Source organism: Phalacrocorax carbo, chromosome 20, assembly GCF_963921805.1.
Source record: "Phalacrocorax carbo chromosome 20, bPhaCar2.1, whole genome shotgun sequence".
Lineage (NCBI taxonomy): Eukaryota > Metazoa > Chordata > Aves > Suliformes > Phalacrocoracidae > Phalacrocorax > Phalacrocorax carbo.
Window position 1 is genome coordinate 3,301,832 of NC_087532.1, and position 26,067 is coordinate 3,327,898.

General features: G+C 42.5%; 1 protein-coding gene across 2 annotated transcripts in view; it reads left to right on the plus strand.

The window, feature by feature from the left end:
* Positions 1–26,067, plus strand: part of DVL1 (dishevelled segment polarity protein 1) — a 104,416-nt gene that overhangs the window by 36,950 nt on the left and 41,399 nt on the right. For both annotated transcript variants that reach the window (XM_064470298.1, XM_064470299.1), the window contains exons 2-4: positions 2,029–2,098; positions 16,820–16,941; positions 21,835–21,947. In XM_064470298.1, coding sequence (XP_064326368.1) covers positions 2,029–2,098; positions 16,820–16,941; positions 21,835–21,947 — 305 coding nt within the window. The remainder of the gene's footprint in view (positions 1–2,028; positions 2,099–16,819; positions 16,942–21,834; positions 21,948–26,067) is intronic.

The following is a 26,067-nucleotide window of genomic DNA, read 5'->3' on the forward strand; positions in this document are numbered from 1 at the left end:
GAGATAACCTGACCAAAGTGTTGTAATAGGTAACACGGACCATTTCTGTCCTGTCTTGTGGATCATCACCAAGAGAGAATCCATCGTAGCACCGATTCAGAACCGTGTCATCTTACACTGAAACTACTGAACTGTAACGATGAAGCCCAGCTGTTTTCCTGAATCCTGTAGTCAGGATTTCAGAATTAGCAGAGTTCAATGATTCTGATTTTAAAGTAAGTAATAAAGCACAGGTTGAAAACTGAAGCACCTCTCAGGCTGTTTTCTGAAATGGTGATTCTTTCAAAATTTCTCATTTGATGGTCTCTTCAGAAGCCACCAGCAATGTCTGTTTGTTCTTTAAAGACAAAAAACACTTTCTGAGAGATCATGGCCTTGTAAATGAGGGAGGTTTGTTAAGGAAGCTGATGCAAACGCACGGTTTTCTTAATCTCAATCTTTGCTGCTTTAAATTGGAACTCTCCAGCTTAAAGCAGCAGTCCTAAAAATATGGTTTAAAGTGCCCTGCTGAAAGATGACATTTGTAATTGGTTTGTAGAGTGAGAAGCTGGCTCACTGGGGGATTGTTGCAAAGAGTGCTTCCAGGCAGTAACTAATTACTCTCAGTAGCACTGAACCACTGGTGTGTTTTGAACCTGCTCTTTTTATCTGGATGATTCCAAAGGAAGCGACCCTGGTGTAGTCAACAGTGCCGTTGATTCCAGGTCCTGGATGGGATTTAGAGAGGCCTTCTAGGGTGCCTTCAGCTGCGCAGGCTACTTAGTCCAGGATTACAGGACAAATGGAGGCCCTCTTTGCCTCCAGCAGACTGATAGAGATCTTGTTGACTTAAAATGTGATTACTTTACTTTCTGAGAGGATGAGTGAGCACTGAATTTTTTGAAGAATTACGAATATCTTTTTTGTAGCTATAAATATATATAAGTGCTTATGACTGGCAAATTTAATGAAGTTGTTAAATGGGGGCCATCTTGGTTACTGTGCTACTTAGAATGACAGAAACATCTGAAGTAACTTCAGCTGCTGCTGAATTAGAAGCTTGGAATTAAGTCTAATGAAAGGGGAGCATTTCTGTTTTCTCAGTACTTGTAATTTATATTTGACTATGACCAGTCTTACCCTATCGAAACAAATGCTGATTCTGAGATACTGAGTCACAGTAGGTGTCTTCAGAATTGAAAACCTTACGAAAACCCTTATGCTAGTAAAACAAACTGCTGATTTTATTCTCCTTAGTTATAAGGGTTTGAGTTCTGGATTAAGCTTTTTTATCAAGAAGCCTTCAGAATGGCTCCTAGCTGAATGCTATATGGGCATCGCACCTGCTTAAACAGGAACGGACTAGGGGAGGGAGCTCAAAACCACGGCTGCACCTCTGTGTTTGACTGTGTCAGCTCTTCCCCGGCCGGGCGCCAGGCCTCAGGCTTGCTAACCATTTTGAAACCATCTTGGAGGGAAAGGAGAGAGGTATAGGGAGCGGGGGGCGGGTGGGGGTGGCTAGCAAGAGTGGGAAGCGTGTTTGAACTGATGAAGAAGGTTGAGGTTCTTGTCTGATGTACAGGAGATGAGGGTTCAATATGAGGCTTGATGTGCCTGGGGGGGAAGGTGCTGTGTTTTGGCTCCAATTTCAGCCTAGGAAATTGAAGTAATAGTCCTTTCTTTGCCAGTAGAGTGGCCTTAACTTGTGATCTGTGATCTCTGACGCAGAGGCTGCACAGCACGGTAGGATTTTTTAAATCACAATTAGATCTTTAAAAATTGTGGTGAGATGGAAGACTCCAAAGTGGGAAAAATGCTTGTAATTACTTTTGGGCCTACCAATTTGCGATGATTGTCTGGAAAGGTACTGTTCTACCCTTTATGTTTACTTGCTTCCTTTGTTCTATAGTCACATATTCTTTAAACATAGAAGACACCAGCATTTTAGTAAAACTTTGTATTTTTCCTGGACCATTTAAGAAAAGCACTGTGCCTTCTGATCTAATGTAATTTCAAACTCTTGATTTTCTTCCTACTTTTTTTTTCCAGGGTGGTAAAGGAGGAGATCTCAGATGACAATGCAAAGCTACCTTGCTTCAATGGAAGAGTGGTGTCCTGGGTATGTTGGCTCATGTGTCTCTATGCATATGTTGTTTGATGCAGTGGGCACAGTAGCAGGGTAGTTGGTGCATGGATCCTGATTTTTAGAAGCGTCTTGAATCTCAAATTACATGGAAGCAACGGAGTAGTTTTTCATTACATCTGTAACATCCTGTTATTAAGTAATCTATTTTAAAAATTAGAGTGAAGTCTACAAAGGTGTGCAGGGCTAAAAAGGTGGTTTAAACAGGAAACCTTTAATGTTAGTAACATGTTGCGGCATCTTTCCCACTGTTGTCTTGCTTCCTCACCTCCTCTAAGTATTACTGAATCTGATGGAGGGCTCTGAAATAATGCTGGAAAACCTCACAAAATAAGGCTGGACTTCTAAAAACGTTTACTTGCTTACCTTTTGTTGAAACCAACCAAGCTCTAACCCTTGTTTAAAAAAAAATTTTAAAATTTTTTCCACAACATGAAGTTAAATGTACCAGCCAGCTTGCTGTCGGTAGGAGAGTGGGAGCACACGTTTGGCTGTGTTACACAGTTAATAGAGTTCTGCCAAGGCACTGAGTTTTAATACTGTCACTAAATACACAAAACAATTTATTAAAAAACAGCTCAATGTGATATTCCAGAGGATTTTGGTTCTGTTATTTTAATTTCAGTGTATCAGTATTGTGGTAATGCCTGGAAGGTTTAAGTCCCTAAGCTAAACATTGTGCATGCATTTAGTAAAAAGACACAAAAATTAATAGTCTTGGAAGGATAAGCAGGGAAGAGGAATTTGGGCTGTAAGTAATTGCCCAACTGTGATAGAGGAAGCCGCTGATCCAGCTGTTCATCCCAGCTACTGTGCTGCTCAGCAGATCACATCTTCATTATTCTTTCTGTTGTCTGTTTTTAATGTGTTAATTTCTCCAGTATGCTGTGTTATTTGTTTGTCACCTAACTGTAGTTATTAATTACTATCTCCTAAGTGTTACACAGCCCTTTGGGCTGCTTCCCATTTAATGTACAGTTGACCTGCACGCCACGCGGAGCTGAGTGCTGAATGGCAGCGTACAATCTGTGCTGTTACTGTAATAGTTGGTCGCTTTCCACATGCCTGGTTCTTTAGCCATGTTATGATCTACTTAATGGAGATGCAATGAAAGTGTTGCTCCCCAGGGTTGCTGTGTGAAATACAGTAATTCCCACCTCCAGATTACATTTGGGGCACAGATAAACACACGGATACATTTGGTGTTTTGGCCATTACATGAACTTATTTCTCCACCTGGGAATAGGAGCTTTACTACTGTCAAGGTTGATTAAAGTGGTTGTGCACCTTCAGGCAGAAAAGCGGGCACTAGTGTTTTAGATTTTAGCACCAAAAAAGGCATCTGGGACATAGTCTGTGATTTTAATACCCTCTTTCAAGCTGACCTTACAGTCTTGGGTATCATGAACACAAGAGAGGAGAAGAAGAATGATCTGTTTTCCTCAAAACTCAAGTCTGACTCAAGTATGAAATGATTTTTTGTTAAGGGCTTGGCTTCAACAACTGATGCAAGTTGGATTAGAAATTGTAGTGTCATGGTATGAGAACTCTGCTGAAGTAACTAGAGACGTTGGACAGCCTTTCAGCACTGATGTATGTTTGGCTATGTGTTTGCAGTCTTCCTATTTCTGGTAGGCTGAAGGTAAGCAAGAAAGTAGTAGTAGTAAAGTAGGTGTACAAGAGGTTTTTTCCAGCTGCACAGTTGGGACAACTGGGCTACTTGGGATTCTCAGCTGGAATGAACTGCCATGTCTCCATCTATTTCTCCAGTCCTGTGCTGATTTTAGGAGTTGAAGATTTTGCTCACACATTTATAACCAGTACCCCTAAAATATTTCAGTATCCCAGTCACTGAAGTTATACAGGATAAGGAAATCTGTCTGGGCCTTGCATATAATTGTGCTGGGTAGCTTAAAGTTTCTAAGCCTGGCTTCTTGTAGACAGGATTCCATGTGCTTTCACTATAAAATCAAACACAGTATTGGTTGAATGCTGTTGCCCACAGTAGAGTGTATGTGCACATTCTGCTGTTGCGTAAGGGAAGTGCAATGTACCTTTTAAACATCAGTTTGATTGGGAGATTGTTCTTGAGTAATAATGCCTTGTGGTTCATCAAATACAGCCTTGCTGGGTTCTAAGCAGCTGAAAATGTTGCTCATGTGAGGGCGAGGGCTGGCAGATGGATTGAGCACAGCTGTATCGTACAATATCATTGTGTCTTTCTGCTCTGTTGATTGCTTTCAATTTTAAGGCCCTCAGACTGTGGCAACTGTGTAGTCCCAACAGGTTTTTAGTATTAGGCAAGCAAGGCACATAGCTTTCTAGTGCATGAACTTACCCTTAGTCCTCCTACACACCCAAATGTGTACAGAATATTAAGCACTTATTAGATTTTGTATTAAATTGAGGTCTTAAACATGGGGAGATGTTCTCCCTTCAGTCTGTACTTCCTGAAAAGTTAGCTGTTCTGTCACTGGGAAATGCATTCAGAAGGAAAAGCTACTTGCTTTTGTAGGACCTCCACACCTTGTTTTTGGCCTTTGTGCTCCAACCTTTTGACTCAGCAGCAATAGCTGACTAGTCACCAGTGTGACTTTCAGAGCCATTCCTAGAACGTAGCCATGTATTTCCACCCAGCAGCGGGTGTTAGGCAACTAGGTGCCTTGGTTTGAAGATCTATGAGTGTTTCAAAACAAAGTTAGGCTGATACAAGCCTGCGCTGCTGGGCCGGTGCTCAAGGGAAACAAGTGACCACAACAGATCTGCCTACTTGCCTTCTCAAAGAAGGGAAGATCCCCACGTGTTGTGCTGCATGGAGGAGTAAATTGGTTCTCAAAAGAAGTATTCATTCTCTAGAATAAAATCACTGGCATTAGAGGATAAAATTAATGTTTAACCAAACAGGCAACTGTGGTCTTTGAGACCTGATGGTCCACCTTGAGTGCACTGGGAGACAGGGCAAGGTTCTGTCTTAATGAGGTTGTTGGCTTATGTCCATTCTTGCGTGGGAACTGAACATATGATGGTATTAGCTTCTCCAGGTCACGGCTGAACGTATGTGTTAATGGCCACTGGTGTGGTAGGAGGTCTTTTTTCCTTTGGGGGGCTGGAGATGGCTGAAGGGCTCAGTGCTGCTGAATATGCTACTTTCAGGATACGCTTGAGCTATGAATGTTGGTGGTGCTGCTTTGTCTTCAGTCCAAGGATTACTGGGGGCTATAGCGTGGTGTTCTCACAGTATGGGAATAGAATGTACAAAAAGGGAAATCATGTGTAATTAACAAGCTGAGGAGAGCATCCCGAAAGCTTCAGATAAAAAAAGGCTATAAAGATGTCATTTATGTTGCCGTAGTGTGAGAGCAGCATCTGTTTTGAAAGCAAAGGGGTAGAAATGAATAGTAGCTCTTATCAGGAGAGCACATTAGTGGTGAGAACCCCTTTCCTCCTTCTCAGTATGTAACACTTGTACTGTGTTTGCTCCACAGTGTCATTCCCTCCCTGTTTCTTCCCCTTTCTCCCATGCTGCTGGACTGATAAATATTAATTCAAACAACAGGCTGATACTTAGATTGCTTTCTGCATCCCTGAACTGGTTCCCTTCTTCCCAGTGCGTTCAGGAGCATGGTGGTGTTTGTTTTTATCTATGCGGTCTAGTTAAAGCATGTATCTTCTGCATTGGTGATTCAGTACACCGATGATTCATTCTGAATTTGTCTGCACTATTCGGGCTCTTCTGTGCAGCAAAGTATGACTCAGGTTGTTCCAACAAGGGCCAGCATTCTTGGAGTTTAAGCAAAACCAAACCCCCAACCCCAAACTATTCCACATGAATAAGGATGTGGATTATTTCGTTCCCCTTTACATCCCAACTCTTTAACCTCTTCCTCCTTCCCTCCCCCATCCAAAAACCCAAGAGCATTTGATGTCAAATTGAGAGCTGAATTCTTTTCCCAGCTTCTTAAATAATATGAAATATGAAAATGTATGCCTTTTCTGTTTTCCAGATGAAAAACAGGAGAATATAAAGAACAGTAAGGTCAGGAAAAGAATATATGTGTACACGCACCCGTACTCACGAGTTAAATGTTTGTTTTGATTCTGTGACTGTTACTATTTTAATTTCAGAGAAATGTTACAATTTCTGAAATGCATTTTAAGAGAGAATTCAATTTATTGTGATTTCTGTTCCAGTATAGGTTGCCGGCTGCTTTCCAGATGAGAAGAATGCAGAATCCTTGTTCCAAGGATTTGTACCTTGTTTCAAACCTTCCCACCAGTTCCTATCTTTTACATTGCAGTTTTGCTTGGAGGCTGCAGCCAAGATCAGTGTCTCCACTCCTTTCTTTCTCCTGGTGCCGTGCACTGTACGTGTGCATGGTGGGGGACGTGGTTGCTGATCTAGAGACCTCAGTCTTGCAATTTCTTTGTATGGCGCAACTATTTGCTTTAAGAAAAGCTGTAGCTTTTCTGATACTTGGATCGTCCTCTTTAATGATGAGACTAAGGCAGTTTATAATCTACCTTTAATAGATAATATAAAGACAAATTTGGTTTTCCCAAGTCAAAACACAATCCCTACTTCTTTTCTTATGTCTTTTCTTTAGGATGGGTTCAATTTGCCTTTCTTCCTTAGGTGAAATAACATTAGTTTGATAATAAATAGTGAAATAGTTTTTCTTCTTAATGCCAACCCAGGAACTTAACATAAGCACAAGAATCAGTTCGGTCTGAGTCAGCAGCCAAGTCTCTAATGGTGAGAATGGTACCCTTGCAAAGATCTAAAAGCAAAATCTAGATGCATGGCTTAAATTAGTTGTTCCAGAGAATTAGTACTGCAGGGCCTTTTGTGAATGCTGTACCAACATAGGCTCTTCACAGGCTCTGCTGCTCGGCAGTGAATGACAATGCATTATAAACCCATCTATTTCAGCCGAGGCTGAGACGGCATAGCTTGTTGCAGGTAGTATCGATGGATATATTGCTTCAAAAGACCCTTCCCACCCGTCAGTGTGTTTCCAGATTCATATGCATAACCTACTAGTTGGGTTCAGTTTATAGCTCTCTTCTCAGAGATCACACAGAGCACCTTTTGCAGATGATGTTGACAAGGGCTGTTCACTGTGCTGAACAATCAGCTGAAACATCTGTGTCTGACCTGCATTACGAATTGCAAATTACTGTTTCCACACTAACACCCATAAAATTGCAGGGCTTATCTGCCTCTATTTGCTGCTAATTACTGGAGGAGTTTTATGTAAATCTTACTGTAAGTTAATTGTTCACAGTTTTGAACCCTTTAATATCCTATTCACTGGAACTTAACAGGTAATTGCATACATATATTCCAAGGCTAGTAAAGTTGGTCTTTACCTTTTGGAAAAACTGTGTTTTGGGCAGGGCCGTTTCCTTTTCTGGATTTTAACACGATGGGCCTGAGCTCTCTTTGTCTCCCGTGTTACAAAATGTGCATCAGCTGGTTGCGGACAGCTTGGGATTCTTTCACAAAACCATCTGTGGTAATTGTCTTCACTGTAAATCACCGCAAGGTATAGGTGTGTATTTCACATCGAGATGACATATTTAAAATTGGAACATTAAGTGCCCGCAGTAGAGCTGAGCTGTCTCTTCCCCCGCACCTCCTCTCTTGACTGATGCAGTGGCTACTTTGAAGTTTACAAGATGACTGACATTTAGAAATTTGAGATTTTCATCTTTTTTAATAACATTTGAATCCTTCTATTTGTCATAGGTAGGAACTTTGATCTTGGTGTCACATGCAGGCCTGATTTCCATAGGGGAGAACGTTCAAGGGAGGATCTACAAGTCTTCAGTCGTTGCTTACTTGTGCTGCCCTGGGAACTCTACACGAGATTAGTATTGGATTAGAATCACTGCTCCTAATTAACTATTTAAACTTCCTCCCCATCCCTTCTGTGTCCTGCTTGTTTTTCTCCTCAGCATCTTAGATCTTGTCTTTTTGATTTTGGGGTGGGGGTTTGGGGATTGTTGGTTTTTTTTAAGGGCTAAATATTTTGGGACAGAGAGCTACTCCTTACAAGATTCCCTTTCAGTGGTTGACCTTGAGGTGTTTCAACAATATAGAGACTAGGATTAACTGTGTGGCAGAGTTCTTCATCTAGTAGTTATTACTGTAAATGCATATTCACAAGCGCATCTTCTGCAAAAAATAGCTGATACATATGCCTGTTACGCTAACACACACACGCACACGTATAAAACATAGGGTGCAGTTTTTCTTGGGATAATTTGTCTGGAGTTCTCTGGGAGTGCTTACCTGAGAGAAATTATTCATGCATTTGTATTTGTTTCAGGTTCAGGTCCTTACTGGGCAATTTGGAAAAATAGCTTGCATGGAGGAGAATATGTTACCTTCAGGCTTTTTGCAAAAGCATAAAATGTTTTTCTGTTCTCTTTGCACGGTCAAGGGACAGCCTCCCGGTGGAAGCTGGGAACGTGGAAAGAATTGGCTCGTGGTTACTGCCAGCTCTGAGTCAGCCGAGTGGCCTCTGCCAGCAGTTTGCACAAAGTGGGTTGGCTGTTATCTGTGTTTTTTAGGAAGGCTTTGCAACATCTGGGAGCGATTCCCTGAGTGGCTGCTGGGAATGTGCCCCATTTCCCATTGGCTGGCAGTGATGTCATAGCCTTGTGTGACTCTTTTTTTCCTTCTCTGTTATCTGGGTGCCCGCAGATAACACTTGTCCTGTTTGTATGTAAGCTGTATTTGCAATCGCAATTGAAATTGTTGGGTAGAACCATTTAGTCTTCTCTCGTACAAGGCGGCCTGGGAGCTTCAGGGTTGTTAAATGATCTTCAGCAAAGCGTGCTGTTGCCTTTCAGCACAGAAGTGAGGCAGTGAATGAAAATCCACAGAAGTAGATTCCTGTTGATTTCTTATGTATAAAATGAACCTATTTCAGCCCCTGTTTCTCTTCACAGATTATATATACCCTCATTCATCTGCTGATAGACCGAGTTATCACACAGGAGAAAACAAGCTGTGCATGAAATCTGACCCAAGGTGAAGAGGGTGTTAATACAATATTGTATCTTCTCCCATAATGTTTAGAGCTTATAAAGAAGGGAGCTGGGATGACTGAAAACATTCCTAAGCTTTAAGGTACCTGAATGAGTGATTAGGGAAGGATCTGAGTCCTAGTATAGGAAAATGAAATTTGTCTAAGGGGCAGCTGGGGCAGGAGTGCTAGGGTCTCTGTGAGCAAGAAATGAGGAAGAAGCAACCAGGTTACCATGAAGGATGGGGAACTTGAAAAAAAAAAAAAAAGAAAGAATGTGCTGAATGAGGAATCTTCAAAGCTCTATGATCTTACAGCCTTTTCTTTGCTAAAGTAATGCTGGGTGGTTCTGGTCTGATATGCACAAGGGTTCTCAAATCAGATTTAATCCAAGTTTGAATTAAAAGATGCTGTTCTAACTGTGACCAGCACCAGGTGGAGGAGAGGCCTGTCAGGAAATCTTCTTCCTTAGACATGTGGCAGAAGTACTCGTTATCATTTGCAGAAGCATGGGTACACTCAACCCAGGTCTCTGCACCGCTGTGATGTACACAGGTACCGGTTTTTAGCTGGGGTGAGGAATGCGCAAGCTCTCAGAAAAAGTCACCAACCTGCTGAAAAAATCTGGAAGGGTGAGGCATGGAAATAGGATTATAGGATTGCAGATCCTTTTTTTTTTTTTTTCTTCCTGTTCTTATTCCACATGTGCTCCAAGAGGCAGGCAGTCCTGTACTTACAGAGAACTTGCTGCGAAGCGGCAGTCGGTGAGCGTGTTTCACAGCTAGCCTGCTATGCCGTGCCTTAAACAAACGCCTGAGATGCTTAACAGAATCTGGAGGTAATCCGAGATATTATATTTCATGAAGATACAATATCTTCTCTAAAATGTTAGAAGGTGGCAGATGATAAAATCACGGATAGAACTGACAATTTTGTTTTGAAACCCAGTGAAGAAGTGCACCCTTTACCTGGCAGCCAGTGTTCTTAAAATTGTTCCTTTTAGCCTGTTGCAGCTTCTGATTTCCAGGCTATATAAGTGTGATCCTGTATTCTCTGCTATATATGGTCCATGATTAGACCAAACCCCAAACAAATGTACTGTAGTTTTTAGAAGGAAAAAAGAGGGAAGCCTAATCTCTACCCGGCATACACAATTTCTCATTACTAAAATAAACATCATGTTCCTGATAGGCTTTTGCAGGCCTTCCAGCAGTGTTGAGTACTGTTGCCTTTGACAGAATTCCTGGTGGAATAAGGGGCCTCATCAGTCAGTCCTTTTCTGCAGTTGGTCCTTCAGGAGCAGCCTTCGTGTGGATAATGGGCCGTGTCTCTGAAGCTTTGACTTGGGATTTGAGATGTCTGTGACTTTATGGGAAATAATTACTTTCAACTTGTAGATAGTGTGGCTCTTCTGAAGTTGCTGTCAAAAATACAAATGGCTCTTTTGGGGTATTTCTTCAGTTATTGTTATCAGTCCCTCACCTCTCTCTGAGCTGAAAGAGATACCAAGAGCTGCCGCTGCGCTGAGCAACAGTGAGAATTTAAATATTGTAGTTTGCATGCTGGTAGGCTAATAAATATTTAGCCAGATGAGAATATGAGAGCAGAGTATACCAGTGTTCACTCTTTCCCCTTCCAAGTCTGGTTCTTGTTGTCTGGTGTCTTCAGCCATGAATGTTGAACAGACTGATTCCTGGAGCTGGCTTAACGCCGGTGTGAGTTTAAGAAGTCTGTTGAGTGCAGAGCGCTATAAAGGGCAGTCCTTGCCATAATTAAGTGAAAAGTCTAAGAAATGTGGTGTAGAGGAGAAAAAGGGAAATCAAGCTACAGAGAGGTGAAGCAGTTGATGCGAGGACTCACTGAAGGTCAGTAGCAATAATGGGAAGAAAACAAGGCTCTCCTGACACTGTAAATGTTCATTGGCCTGGTGTCACTGTTTGGCTCTGACTGGGGAGCTTAACTTTTGCTTGCATTTGAGAGCCTGGCCATCTTCCTGCCAATTGCTCTTGAATTCGCTTCCAACATGCAGAATGGACTGGTGCGAAGTTCGCTTTGGTGGCTGTCCTAGGGCTTCAGACTGGAAATCTGGTTGCTGAAATGAGCAGCGTTGACTCGGACAGTGAACTGAATGAATTCTGCCAATGAGTTCCAAGGTAACTGTTTCTTAGCATCTGCCTGGCAATGCTGGGTAACCACCGCTGGCGCAGAAGGAAATGTGCACTTTTTGTCAGAGTGAACAGGCCGCATGTTTTGTTGCTGCAGCGTAGAGTCGCTGACTTGTACAGTGTGCTGTTGTTTGTACTGTCACGAATTGGAAGTGGCTGTGTGGGAATCACTGGGGATATCAGAAGAACATAAGATTCTTTTCTAACATGCCAGGGTTGATATGCTTTCTCCACCTCCTGGGAAAGATTTAGGAGTGAGTGTGATGGTGGGACCTCAGCTGTAAAAACAAACAGCATTCAGTATGATAGAATGAACTAAAATAACAGTTACAATTAGTTCCACACTTCTTTATTAACTTCCTTCACATGCACCACACGGAAGACATCCACAGCTCACATTGAAATGCAGCCCTTTTGGGGTGGAACCCAACAGCTGTTTTACAGCCCACAGGCGTGCTCTGGAACAGCGCGCAGTACCAACACAGTGTAAGTAAAGAAATGGGTTAAAATGCGACTGCCAGTCTAAGCTGCAGGGGAAGCGTGATGGGTGAAATATAATTATCAGGGCTGGCTTCTGGCCAGGGAGCTGGGGTTAACACTACTTTGCTCGCAGAAACACAGTGAGAAGTCTGTGATGTGGCAGCCCAATAGCGCGTTATCTTCTCCATTCAAAGTGCTGTAATATTGGAGCATTTTATTCCTGCCATAGCTTGTCAAAGAAAAGGACACAATTTATCCCAAAGCTGATAGGATACTTAATGATGTAGCGTCACTCGTCGTTGGAAGAAATTAGGATCTCCTAGCTGGCATGGCAAAGCAGGGAGCAGCAATTCTGTGTGCCCACACGTGTAGCCAAAGTTCTGTCAACAAGTGTACCTCCCCACAGAATTCTTCCTTTCTGCAGTCACCGTCAAACCCTCATCAAACTGAAGGCGTTTTGTGAGGTGCCTGGAAAGAGGCAGGGCTGCTAACTCACTACGGAGCTCCAGCTGAGTCCAGTATTCCATTGGGCTAGGGGTTATACTGCCTTTCTCATCCTTCTGGCGTTTGGGAAAAACCAGCAAGACAGTGCAGTCTTAATAATCTTGCTGCATGTGCCATCTTCTACTGCAGATTTTCATTTCTAGCGCAACAGATGTTTTTCTAATGCTCTTTTCTGGTGGTTTTGTTAATTTGGTCTGCAGCCACCCAGTTATGTTTGAGTGCTCTTGAACACAGAGATCTGTAACTCAAAAATGAAAGCTTTGATAAAGGGTGAGTGCTCCACTCTTAACCAGACATAGATCTGGACAGTCTGTGCCTTGTCTCAACAACGTAATTGCTTCAAGCTCTCTTGCTGAAGTCAGGTCCTCTTGCAGGACCTCCCAGGTCCTGATTACCGTAAGACTAAGACCATGTTAGGCAACCTATTTAAACTTTTACACTCTTGAGGTTTTTTCATTTATTTATCATTATTCCTCAGGGGCAACAATTTCATCCCAAAGGATGTGTCTAAATTACAGTAAGTGTACTTTGTGTGGAAGTGCCTGAGCCAGGCCGCCGCGGCAGTGCAGCCAGCGCAGCGTGGATCTTAAGTCGGGAGGGTAAACACGAGTAGTTCTGTGCTGGCCACTGCGTTGTCGTGGCTGTTGTGCTTACGATTTACTACTTGCAATCTGGAAGACCTTTCTCTAGGATTAACAAGCTCCTCGGAAACAGGAGATATTGCTCGTATCTTTTTTTCTGAGTTGGTATGTATCTTGAGTTCACTATGTCTGGTAGTGAGCGGATTCACGTTTAAAGGGCTATATCTCCTGAATGCCGCTGAAAGATTAGTATGGGTAATTTCTGCTGCCTTCTTTTCTTTAGAATGGTAATTGCATAGTCTGAGGCTGTTTGTGACTCTAATTGCACTGGAGGTCAATAAGAAGCGAGTACCCAGTGCTTTATCCCTCAGGAAATCACAGCCCAGGGGCAATATTCACAAAGTAGTTGCTTTGCTGCAGTGGGTTTTGCTTCTGCTCAGCAGCACTCCCAAGATGGTCTGCAGCCTCGATCGGTACGGTGGGCTTGCCTTCATAAAGGGTCCTGCGTTGCTAAGACTTCTTCCTCCGGGAGCAGGGAAATACTAAAAACGAATATCCTGAAATATGGAAAGGATTTGTCTTGTTGGCTCATCTCTCTTTGCATCAAGCGCATCTTTGGGCCAGGTGTTGCCATCAGCAGAAAGGCTTAAAGAAGGAACCTGTTTTCCTGCTTTCAAGTAACTCAGGCCAGGTGCTTGTTTGAAAGCTTGATACAATTTAGAATGTGAAGGGTGAGGGGGTGTATGAGGGGATGTATAGATCTTGCCTCCACCCAGTTTCTTTTTTTCTTTCTTTTCTTTTTTCTTCTTTTTATCCCTTGGTTTGATTTTGTTAGTGAAAGCACTTGTACCGAGATTCCTCAGGGGATGAGCCGGGCTCAGAGACGTTCTTACATGTCCATAATGCCAACATGCTTCCTGAACATCTCCTGTAACTTCCCCTCCTGAAAGAGGGAAACCTTAATTATCAAGTTATTAGGAAAGCTTGTGGGTTTTTCCTCCCTTCAGTGTTTCCTATGTTGCTCTTGCTTTGGTGATAAGAGAGTTCGAATAATGCAGCTGGCTCCATACGGTGCTGGAGAACTGTTTTGTCTTCAGGCGGTTCCTTTCTGACAGTCTGTGTGTGTTTGCCTTCTCATATTCATAGTATACTCTTAGGAGTAATGTGCTGCATCCTGAACACCAGTCCCCTCCTATCCTGTTCCCTGTCCTTCTCCATCCCCTTCTTTAACAGCTAGCATCTGTCTGATGATTATATTAGAATTAGTCCTTGACAAATTAACCAGTTGCAGTTGGGATCTCTTATATAGAGCTAGTTTTTCCACAGCTAAAAATAGAGGGAAGCTGAGTCCTTGTCTCGTAGTGAAAAGTAATCATCTCTATTTTTATGTGAGCATTTATTTAATTAAAGACCTTATGATCATACTGTTAAAGAGACTCTACAAGGTGATTAGACATCTCAGGGGATCGGTAATAGGATATAAACCTTCTCACCTCTAGTTCACTGGTTCATGTCTGACTTCTGTTGGTAGTGGCCAGAAAGTGGTGTGTGTGGTCAGTGAACTGTTGAAATACATGGATTGTTTTTAGCTTCCTTACTGATGGGCAGGGCTTTCCCCCCCCATTCTTGCAAAAACATTCCAAATATAGCAAGGATGGTGTGGAACTAGTTTAGGATGTGCAAAGTCTGAATTTGCTCTCAGGACTGCTATAGACCACCTGTGTGAGGCTGAGCAAGTTGCTTCATTTTGCCTTGACCTGTTCTCAGTGCAGTGGTATCAGCAATGCCACCTCCCTCCTTTTTCTTGATCTTGTCTGTCTGAAGTGCAGGCAGTCCTTGGTGGGGTTTGTGTGCGTGGGACACTCGGCTTCATGGGAGGCTAAGTTCTCATCAGTCGTTTAAAATACTAACCAAGTCTTTCTGTTGGTAGAATGCTATTTTAATTTTGGGTAAAACCTCTCACGGTCATCTGCCTTCCTGGTTTGAATAGGAGAGGATTGGAACATCTTTCTTCACTGTTACGCATTTTAATAAAAAATATAACCAATTAATCCAGCAGGTGAAGTTGAATTAGAACTGGAACTGCTAATTCACAATGACCACGTTCTGTTTGCAGAGGTAAAATAAAAAGCATCTTGGACGAGTGTACGTTGTTTGGTCTTCTGTAGTGGTGCTTTATCCGGTGTATGGTGGTTCTGCCTAGGATTTAAGTTGCATTTAGGCATGTTAATAGTTTTAATCTCAGTTGTGCAAAATTGGTCGTATCCTGCCTTTCTGGGTTAGGAAGCTGAGGCACAAATGCTGATGTTCTTACAAAAGATTTACTGAATCATTGGTAGAGAAAGGACCCGCTCTGTCTGTACGCTTCAGCCAGGGGCTTTTTCCAGCACTATTAAGATTAAAAAAAAAAAAAAAAAAAAAAAAATTTAAAAATTAACAGTTTCACCTAGTTGTACAAAAGGATCCTTTAACACAGAGCACCTCTCTGTTGTTTTGGGGTTTTTTTTGTTGTTTTTTTTTAAATATAGAAAAGTAGATACTAGCCTGGTAGATAAGTGGGTGGAATCAGATCTGGGTTAAACGTAAGGTTATCTGTCAGTCGGCGTATGTCAATAAGCTACAAAACCGGGAGGGGGGGGGTTAGGAAGAGAGACTCTGTTGTCTTTCTCTTGTCTATTTATCTGCTGATTAAAGATGTCACACTAGGCAAACTGAGTGGAGATGGTCTTTCTGTCCTGAATTTATTGGAAGTAAGACTGCATATAGTAAGCCCTTTGTGTCCATTGCTGTGATCCATTATCCAGGAGCATCCCTATTAATGATTGAGCATGTTGATAGCAAATAGAAATAATATGCTCTGGCATTAGTTGTTACATGAAGAATTTACACCCTGCCTTGTAACAGGACTGGAATATCTAATAATTCCCAAATGCACCAGGCTGTATGTAGATGCGTGGTGTTTGAAATGAATGACAAGATTGATTGTTGCAGCATATCTTCAATTACCTATTTCCATGCGAGTGCTGTGCGTTTGGTGCTCTGCAGCCTTTCCTTCTACCCTGGTTCATGGGCTGCCAGGCACCTTCAGCTTCCAGGAATGTAAATGGCAGCGTCAGAGGAGTTTTGAAGGTGATAGTTACAGCAGTGTAGTTTTAGAAAAGTTTTCAGGTCGTTATGAATTGCAGAAGGGTGCACACGGCATATCCTGGTTTTCATGGCATGATTGGAAAATGACTCTTCCTCTCTGCATCTCTGCCTTAAGGGAACATTAAGAGACAAAATGGGCGCAAGAGACACAAGTATGATGCACATCAGGACTCTGGTCCTTCTAAATTTTGTGGCTGTTGAGATTCGGAGGATTTTGGTTTTAATTCAGACTATTAACAGAGACGGTGGCAACTCTGAGGTTTGATAATTGGTCCAGAGCAGACTGTGATTTTTTGGGTTTGAGGGTCTTTGTATGAGAAGTTATACCATGTTTGGGGTGTCGTACTGTCAAGTTTCAGCTTTTGCTTTTTATTTTTGTCATAGCAAGCCCAGACTGGGTGTGCAATCTTAGAGTGTGCGTGCATTTTGCAAGGAATGCTGGCAACTTGCATGTTCAGGAAACTCAGAGAATGCGGTAATTGCGAGACGCCAGAAAAAGTGCACTCCCTGCCTGGTGTGCGTGTTTGTTCTGAGATGGGGAAAATTTTGTGGGGCTTGCAGGAATTTTCTGCATATCCTAGCTGATGATGTTTTCATGTTCAGATAGAGTGTAACCTGATTTTATGAAAGTTTGGCAGGAATCCATGCAACTAGACACTAAGCACTTCCTTTCCTGTAGTTTCCCTTTGATCTCACATAATATTTAGGAAAGCAGGGGCTAAACGCCTTATGTCAGAGTGGAGAAACCTGTACAAGTGTGTGTAATTCTCTTCTTTCTGTTGACAGCTGGTCCTGGCTGAAAGCTCCCACTCTGACACAGGCTCCCAGTGCACCGAGAGCCACACTGACCTTCCACCACCCATTGAGAGAACAGGTGGCATTGGAGACTCCCGGCCTCCATCATTCCAGTAAGAGCAAGTTGACTTTTATTTTAAACTAAAAAATGCAATTCCTGTCTGTTCCTTCCCCACATTTGTCCCTGCTGCTGCAAAACAGTTATTTATTGTTAAAAATAATATACATATTAGAACTGAGGAATTAAAGGGGGGATGGGAAGAAAAAAATATATACCCTGTATATCTCATTTTGAAACCCACGGTGGAAGAGTTAAGTGGAGAGGGAGCCCAAAATTCTTTTCATAGTGTATGGTTGACAACTTTTTATTGCTATGTTATGTGTATTTATGTAGTATGCAGAGGCAGCAGACCTCTGATAGCAAGAGCAAAAATGTGCATAAGGAATAATGCCTCCTTCACGTGCACACACAGGCTAGCAGCTTGAACTGCGTGTAGCCAAACTGGGAGTCATCTGATTTAATGGTAGCTTTGTTATTTCCTGTTACGTGTACAGAGCCAATGTGTATCCTCAGAATGCCTTCATTTTCAGGGAGGCCCTCGGAATTTACACAAGGGGGATTTAAAGCAGGACCTGGTTCTGGCTGTGACTTCAGTATATGTTTGGAGAAGGAAACGTGGTCTTGATTTGCCTGGTGTCATGTGTTTCCATTGCTTTCTGCGATATCTATTGCCTGGAAAGAGCCCTTAGTGTTGTGTAATGAGTCTCTTAAAGATAAATGCCTTCTAGAGGGTATAAGAAATCCTGGGAAATACTACAGGGTTTTACTGCCCTCGTGCGTTCACTGATTTCTTTATGTTACCTGGGAGAGGCCTGTATGAGTGCAGTCACGTGGCCTGCAAATATAACTAGTTCTTTGTCTTCCTGACCTATACCTACACATAATAGCTGCAAGATCAAACTTTATAAAAAAAAAAAATGACATTGTAAGTTAGGCACAAGTCTGTGTTTGTGGAACCACTCGCTGCTAATGACGGTACGTACTCAGATCGCTGAAGTTTCGCCTGTGCTCTGCTGATGCACCTGCTGTCTTCCATAGCGTTCTAAAAACCTTGTCTGTGCCGTCTTGCCGTCGGTCGGCACAGTGCTGCAAGTGATGGTATCTTCACGTTACAGAGCAAACGTGGGAACCCTCAAAGGGGTGACGTGCCTTACGCAGGTCGTGCTGAGTCAGGGGGAACGACACGGGAGGTCGTGCTTTCTGGCTTGTGCTGTCATTCCCAGATAAACCACCTTCCTTCTTCCTCTCTCCCCCTCCCCTTTTTCTTTCTTGTTTTAAACTGCAGTAGAGAATCTGGCTTGTGGACTAAAACTTGTTCTCCCTTAATGCCTTTTTGGGTTCATCTCTTCAGAATTGAATGTCTTAATGTTTTGTAGTGGGTTTTGCTGTTGTGCTTTATATTTTCATTCCAGAAGAGAGCCTGATGATGACCTAAAGTTATTTCCGTAACACAAGGCAGAGTATCTCACTCAATTACTCTGCATGAAGGCCTTAATTCTGTTTTGCTATTAGATGTTCATTTTAAAATACACCTGCTCTAGGTTTAAAGATTGCAAGTGATAGAGAGTCCACCATATTTTGAAATCATTTGTTTCCCTTGGATAAATTAAGTCAGTTGAGCTGCTCAAGTCTTTCACTGTAAAGTGTGGTTTGCAGAACTTGAATCATGACTGTAGTTCTATTCTGATCACTCACAATTCTCCAGCGATTTTTGAAAATTATGTTTCTTGGGATTTTGGTGTGGTGATTCTGCAGTAGTGTGCTCAGTGCCATTTCTGCGAGCTGTCTCCTTGAAGAGTATTTCCATTTAAGAGATCAGTATTGCACCCCTGTAACTTTCACAACTGTAACTTCAGTATTGCTGTATACTCAACATTACCTCCCCTTCTGTAAGTGTGATTTACCTTCTTGATTCCTACACCCCTGAGGTTTTTTTTCTTTAATGCTGTTCAAACTACCAGAGATCTGTCATCTCCTGTCTTCCTTCTTCACTGTTGATTGGGGCCTTATTTATATAAGAAACCCCAACTGCGCTATGTGTTGTGTAATTGTACCAACAGAAATGTTGCTGGACAGCAAAGAATACAAAAAACAGATGAAGCAAACGGGTCTTCAGGCAGCACCACCCAAAGGGAATGAGATCCTTATCAGAGGTGAAGTGGTAATCTCAGCTAGTTGTCTGACAGCACTGATATTTTGCTTCATCATTGATTAAATCCAAAGAAAATTTACTTTTTCCCTCCCTGATGAGGGTTCTGGAGTTCATCCTGTATTTCATGCTCTGCTCTTTAGTGGTTGCCAGATCCACCCATTCATCTGAGTGGGTGAGGCTGCTCCTGGTTTACTGGTGGAGATGCACTGGGGAGTTGAGAATAGTGACCTCTGAGCTGTCTTTCTTACACAGCTCTTGGGTACGTGCACTGAAAATTGAATGGAATTTAATTGGCTCAGCAATGAGAGAGGCAACAAGCCAGCTGTGAGGTTCCTTTTACACCCTTTGTTAGGGTGTAAACCACCTTTTGTAGGCAAGTTTAGCCAAGGAAGATGTTACTAGTGGGAAGTATCGGCAGTAGTCACTAGATGGTGCTCTGAGATGTTGGAGAGCCTCACAGGGCCACCTCGGGACACTGTCACCCTCTTTCCCTTTTCAGTTGTACTGGACTAAAACAAGAAAGGCAGACGTACTTGTGACAATACTTAAATACATACTTGCATTTTGGTAGCTTCATTAGGGCTTAAAATGTACAGTCAAATGGTGTCTTGAGTAACAACCTCGATTTCCTAATTCATGTGGTGGGCATGTCAGTACATTTCATTAATGCAAAGAAAGCGTGTGGGTGCGCAGGAGGCTTTTCAGCAGTCCTTGTAGATGTAACACTATACGATGTGTTTACACCCAGCTTCTGGGTCCAGCTTCCAGAGGAGCCCGTGGGACCAGCTGGTTAGATCGTTGGTAGTTTGATTCCCTCTGTAAAATGTGTGTGGCAGTGTGTTCTGGCCTCATGGAATTCTAGGAGGAATGCATTGATGACTCTCATGCTTCGGTGTAAGTGTAATGATGCCGTTACGCACTCTGTGTGCATAAATCGGACACGTCAGGCATAAATAACCAGTGCAAAGGGCGGATGTGAATTGGGACTCCTTCTTAAATGGGTGGCATTTGTGGGACAGAGGGGAAGAGTGTGACCAGTAACTTTTGAAGGGAAATCTTTCATAGCAGAGCATTAGCCCGTGTCAGATCATTCACTACTATATTTTCAGGAGCTTTAGATCAGTTTCCAAAATTTAGTTCATTAAAATGAGCCGTGGCCATTGCCAGCACTCCAAGAGGCTTTTCTCATTTCCTTCCATGTGAGCACTTCAAAGTAGCCTATTAAATGTAAGAACAGCAGAGATAGATAGACAGGTTGAGTCTGAGGGGAAAACTAAATAGCTAAGCTAGGTCTGTTCAGCAGGGGAAAAAAGAGCACCTCCACCTTCCCCTTTGCTTCAGCCAACTCTGCTTTAACATGACTGATTTTTTTCCTCAGCAGAGATCTTGAAAGAGATGGTTGCAAATAAGAGGTCTTACATATTCAGTGGTCTGTATTACAGCCACTGCTCTTGCTTAGCTGACTTGACCTGTCTAGTGGAATTAGAAGCGAAAGCCACTCTGGTTTATATGAACTGGTCCTTCCTCAATGCTTGGAAGTTCAAGAGTATGAAGCTGTTGTTGCTGTTTGTTTAGAGTCATCCCAGAAGTGGCCCTAAATCATGGGGACAGATTCTCTGCTGCCTCTTTGAAATCTTTTGTTTTAAAGTGACTCTTGGTAGAGCCCTCAAAAAGCAGAGTGAAAGAAATCTGGCCAAGATCATCATCAAGATCTTTTTGCCCAAAGCTCACTTGCTCATAATGGCCCTTCACTGGGATGTACTAGATTAATATTGTGCTGGCGTATCTGTGTAGCTTTCAAACAGCTGAGAACACGAGGAAGGGATCTGGGGTCTATTTGTACATTTCACAGATGTGCACTTAATTATTCTGAGCCCTGCTGTGACTTGCCAGACTTCCACCTTCAAGGTCAGCACTCTATATTAAAAGTGGCCACAGTGAGCTACAGCTTCTGCCCTTTGGCTGTCAGCATCCCATAGCCACGTATCTGGCCTGGGTTATTGTCAGGAAAACAAACCTGTTCGGGGGCGAACAAGGAATTGAGCTGAAACACTGGGTTTGGTTTAAAAAAATATATATTGGGGTATTGTAGAAAAGGTAACTCAATTCACAGGCTTGAGAATAAGCCCCTGATAGACCATGTCATCTGTTGGCGTTGCTAGAGGAGCTCGAACACACTTGTATATATTTCTTAGATACATGATCTTCAGAGCGAGCATGGGAGGGTTTGGGAGGTGCATAGTAACCCGGGCATTCTGGAGGCTGAGGTGGGTGTTAGGGTCAGTAAGTTCTGTTCTTCCAAAACCCAGTGCTGTCTGTTTGTTCTTGTGTTAGGCAGGTATTACAAATCTGTGATATTAAAGCTCTCATGATGGGACTGTGCTGAAATCCCATTTCCTTTGCAAGTGTGTTAGCAGCTAAAGCCATCTTGTATTTAGTTGTCACCTCACCACATGTTGGAATGATCCCTTTTTTTAGTGCATCAGTAGGCTTTTTTGCCTATGGAAATTTAATGCAACAGACTCACGGCAGCTTTTTCAATGTCATGATGATACTACTTGTGCAAATAGCACTGTGTCTCAGGGCACGGGTATTGAACTGTCTCTTCACCCTTCAGGTAGTTTTGGGGTGAGCAGAGCAGTCTGGGGGAGCTTGCAGTGCTGCAGCATGACTGCAGCTAATCCGCCTAATAGTTTTCTGGCTTCTAAACCACCACGCTCATGACTGCAACTGCTTTATCAAAAAGAAAAAAAGAGATGACTCCACTGTTTCTTCCTATTTGTTCTCTAACAGCCCAAATGCTGCCAGCAGCCGCGATGGCCTGGACAACGAAACAGGAACAGAGTCAGTTATTAGCCACCGGCGAGACAGACATCGACGGAGGAATAGAGAAGGGCATGAGGATGGTGAGTCCTATTTCCCCTTCTTCATTTAGAAAGAACAGTTTTTCTGATAATCTGTCAGAGCAACAACTACTTTTGCATGAATACAGCAGAAGAGAAGTGTCTCTGCATTCCTGCGTGCTTTCAGGGACTGTGATTATTTTAATGGAATAATTTGATGATTGCTTTGAAACTCTTTGAAGCTCTGTTTTCTAAGAGGTCTGGACAACCTTCAGTAAAGTGGCAGGGAGATTCTTTCTGACGATATACAGAACTTTCTGTAGTTTTAGAAGATTATTAGTTTGGAGAGGAATAACTATACCCAATACTGAGCTTCATACTGTTATGGCTAGGCTGCCTTCATTATTGAGGTTTGCTCATTTAAAGGTGGAACATATTATCTGTATGATGTGTTGGGAGTTTGCAGTGTAGACAGTTTGAGAGTCTGAGTATTTTAACATTGCAAGATCTGAGCCAAAATCCTCTGAAATAACGTCTGTTGATTTCTCTAGGCTTGGATCAGCAGTGCTGTTTTCTGCTGGTATAGCTACAGCACATTGACTCTGAAGATTATTTTTTTATATATATATATACACACATAGTACAGGCAAAGTACACATATAAACTACAGAACTTCATCTCTCGCCTCTAGTCTGTACATCAAAGTAAGCTTGTTTTTTCATTTGTTGCCAGGCAAGAATTTCCAGGCTTAATTAAGAATTAATAGATGCCACCCATTGAGTTTAAAATGGTCCAGAATATGGAATACTTGGGTCCAAGAGATGCCATCACAGGCTTTATTCACGGTTCCACCCACTGAAGTATTTACCTCCAGTTAGAAAACCAGAAGTCGCATATATACTGTGGGTTAGAGGCAGGTGTCTTCCTGTTCAGTTAACCCTTCCAACTTGTAACTGACTCAGAGTGAATGAAAATTACTCAGAGGGTAGAGCAGAGAGCTGTCTTTGCATGATCCTGACTGCAGATTCCTTTGGGAAATCACAGAAAGAGGCAGAATCTTCTTGTGTTGTGTTAAAAACTTGCTACAGGAAGGATGTTAAAAGGTGATTTGGTTTTAACATCAGTTTTCACTAATGCCAATGTGGATTTTGCCACCGACATCTGTGGCAAAAGAGCTGGTTGTTGAAAGGCTGGCCTAGGACCGTGGTCTAGATTGCTCCTGTGGTATTGTTCGAGCACAGGAGTTTCTGCCTTCTAGTCATCTGAAACTAGTTCCTATTTTTCCCTTTAGATAGAAATGGGATAAAAGTTTCTCCTTCTCCTGTCAGTCTAAGCTGTGCTCAGGCAACGACATGTCACTCAGTAATGCAAACATGACATGTTCTCAGAACCCTTTAAGCCTCCTACCTGAGCAGGCTGTACGTGTGAGCAAGGCGTGAGTTTTGTTAACATGCATAAAGCAAGAACAACTGCTGCATCATTTCAGTCTCATGGAATACATTCTTTAATGTCCATAGTGTTTCTATGGTCTTAATAATATTTTATTTAAAAAACCCAAACCACTAGTGTGTTATTTTCAGTTGAAAGCTTGTTTCCAAAAGGCACAGTTCAGCACTTTATCCTGAACTGCCACTTAAAGAGATTAAAAGATGTGAAATACCCTTATCCTGGAGAAGGATTTTAAGGCCCCTTCCTAAGGTCATACATTAGCAGAGTCATTCTTGTCTTGAGTCTTCATGTCGTCTTTGTCTGGAGCACAGTTGGATGTAGAATGGGGGAGCGGTCGTAGCAAAAGGGGGACGAGGGTGGAGGGAGGGCAGCGAGGTTGTGACGCCTGCTTCGTGGCTATTTCAAGGGCAGAAGCTTTGTGCTCCCTTGTCATTATGAAATAGTGGTAAATCCTCCTTTCCCTGCAGAAAGTAGGAAATGCAGTTAGAGTGTTTGATCTTGTCCTGTGTAGACTTGTTTAAGCAATACCAAAATTACAGCTCTGATAGTTCACAGGATGAGCAATCTTCATTGGAGCACGGCATTACTCAGAGGTTTGTTCCATAGGTATTATTATGCAGAGTAGCCAAGACGTACGTACAGTAGCGCCAGCTCACCAAGCTGTACAATAACATGTACCACGTAGTGTTTGTAACTGTTTGAGCTCATTATTGGTATAAAGTGAATGACAAAGAATTACCCACCCAGACAATGAGGTTATCCCTGGATACTCTACAAAGGGAAAGAAGTACTTGTCCGCAAGAAAAAAATGAACAGTGTATTATAGCCTTCATTTCAAACCAGGTAAAGAGAGAAAAGGTGCTAATAAGCTGGGAACGGCACAGATTGTAGACACATTGAGCTAAAACTTGGACAGATCAAGCACGCTTACCCAACTGATCCCCGGTACTGTGGAACTGAGATGCTCAACGGAATGAGGTTCTTGTTCTGACTTGGGAAAAGCCCAGGGCGGGGAAGAGAAGGGAAGCAAAACAAAGATCTGTTTGGAATGTCGGTAAAATGAAAACATCCCAAAGTAAATGTAGGTGGAAAAGCAGAATTCTAACTGTGAGCTGTGCAGAAAAATCCCTCTCCTGTCAGCCTGGCGTTGAGGGACCACTGCTGTTTGCAGAGCATAACAGAAGCTTCTTTTTAAGTTAGCCCTAGTTTTCACTTAAATGCCTTCCAGCCCCCCACTACACAGCTCCACCATGAGAATTTCGTCTTGATTTCCTGAATGGATTTAAGTTTTCACTTTTAGAAAGATTAAAATAATACCCAGTAATGAGCTATATAGGTACCATTAGTCGTAGGCTGCCTTTTATTCCTTCTTATGAAGGGTTAGACCCGTGAACTTATCTTTGCTGCCCAGTCATTCTACATAGCAGCGGAGTCCTTTAAGCATTATCTTTCCAGTCTTTCTTAAGCCACAGATTTTAATTCATAAGAAGACCAGTTTAACACTCTAATAATAAAAAAAAAGTCTTGCACAGACGAGTTTACTGGGAGTAAAGGTGTGAGAAAGGGATAAGAATGACTTGGCAGGAAGCTGAAGGGTTAAGTGTCTTTTTGTGCCTGTGCATGAGGACAGTGAATGAGAAAATGTTTGTTGCCGACTGGTTTCCTCCCTGTTCTGCAGTGACAGCCGTTCTTGGCCAAAATGCTCGCAGGGCAAAGCGTTACATGGAGAGCTCAGAACAGGCAGATGCTTCGCCCTGAAAACCTAGTAGTGGAAATACCTGGGACAGAAGCTGGCAGGGAAAACAGGCGTGGGGAGAAGGGAGTTTTTCTCTCTAGCTACTGTTGATATTAGGAAAAAAGAAAAAGTATTAGAACTCCTCAAAGAGTTAAAACAGTTTATTTGTCAGTTTTGTCCTATTCTCCATTTTAATTTGCGCAAATTGGTTCCTAATTGTACAAGTGAAAGTTTAGAAACAGAAATTTTACAATAGACCTTCAGAGTTGGGAGTTATAATTCATAGTCCTGCAGTTGACACAACAGGCTGGAAAACTTTGTCCGACAGTTCAGCCTGACAGCCCGTGCTTGAGCTGCCACAGGTTTCTCACAGAGGCATTCAGTTTTGATTTGAAGAGTCTAGGTGATGGTAAACTAACCAGATTCTCTGATGGCTGGTAACTAGAACTGTGGTGTCGTGGGTGGGTTGGTCACAAATGCTAGCCTGCATGCTTTACTTCGTTGTTGCAGGATGACTCATCACAGGAAAAACTGTTTCTGCTGAATTGCTAATGGCCAATGCCAGACATCCAGGCAGAGGCCATTATCAGCATGGATGGCATACTGCAGCCAGAAGATGGGGGACACACCTGCGAATCTGACAAAGTTTTCACACCTCTTTCTATTGAAAATGGAGAAGGATTTTGCAGCAGAGAGGCTGTGGTTTACTAGATCAGGGATTCACTCTCATAACAACACAGGCTAGGGCATTTGCAAGCTCTTACACCCGTTTCCCTTACGTTATGCTGCTATTTTAAGTGCAGAGGCAATAAATAACCAGGGATGCTCCTGTGCTTATATCTTCTCTGATTCCAAATGATACTTGCATAAAGAATGTGATGGGCTGAGGAACATAATGGAATTCCTTTGTTCATCAATGTGCATTTGAGGACACGTGACGTTCCAGATACAGGCACTAAGAAAATCATAAGGGAAACTGGTCTGGGAAACTTGAAGTGC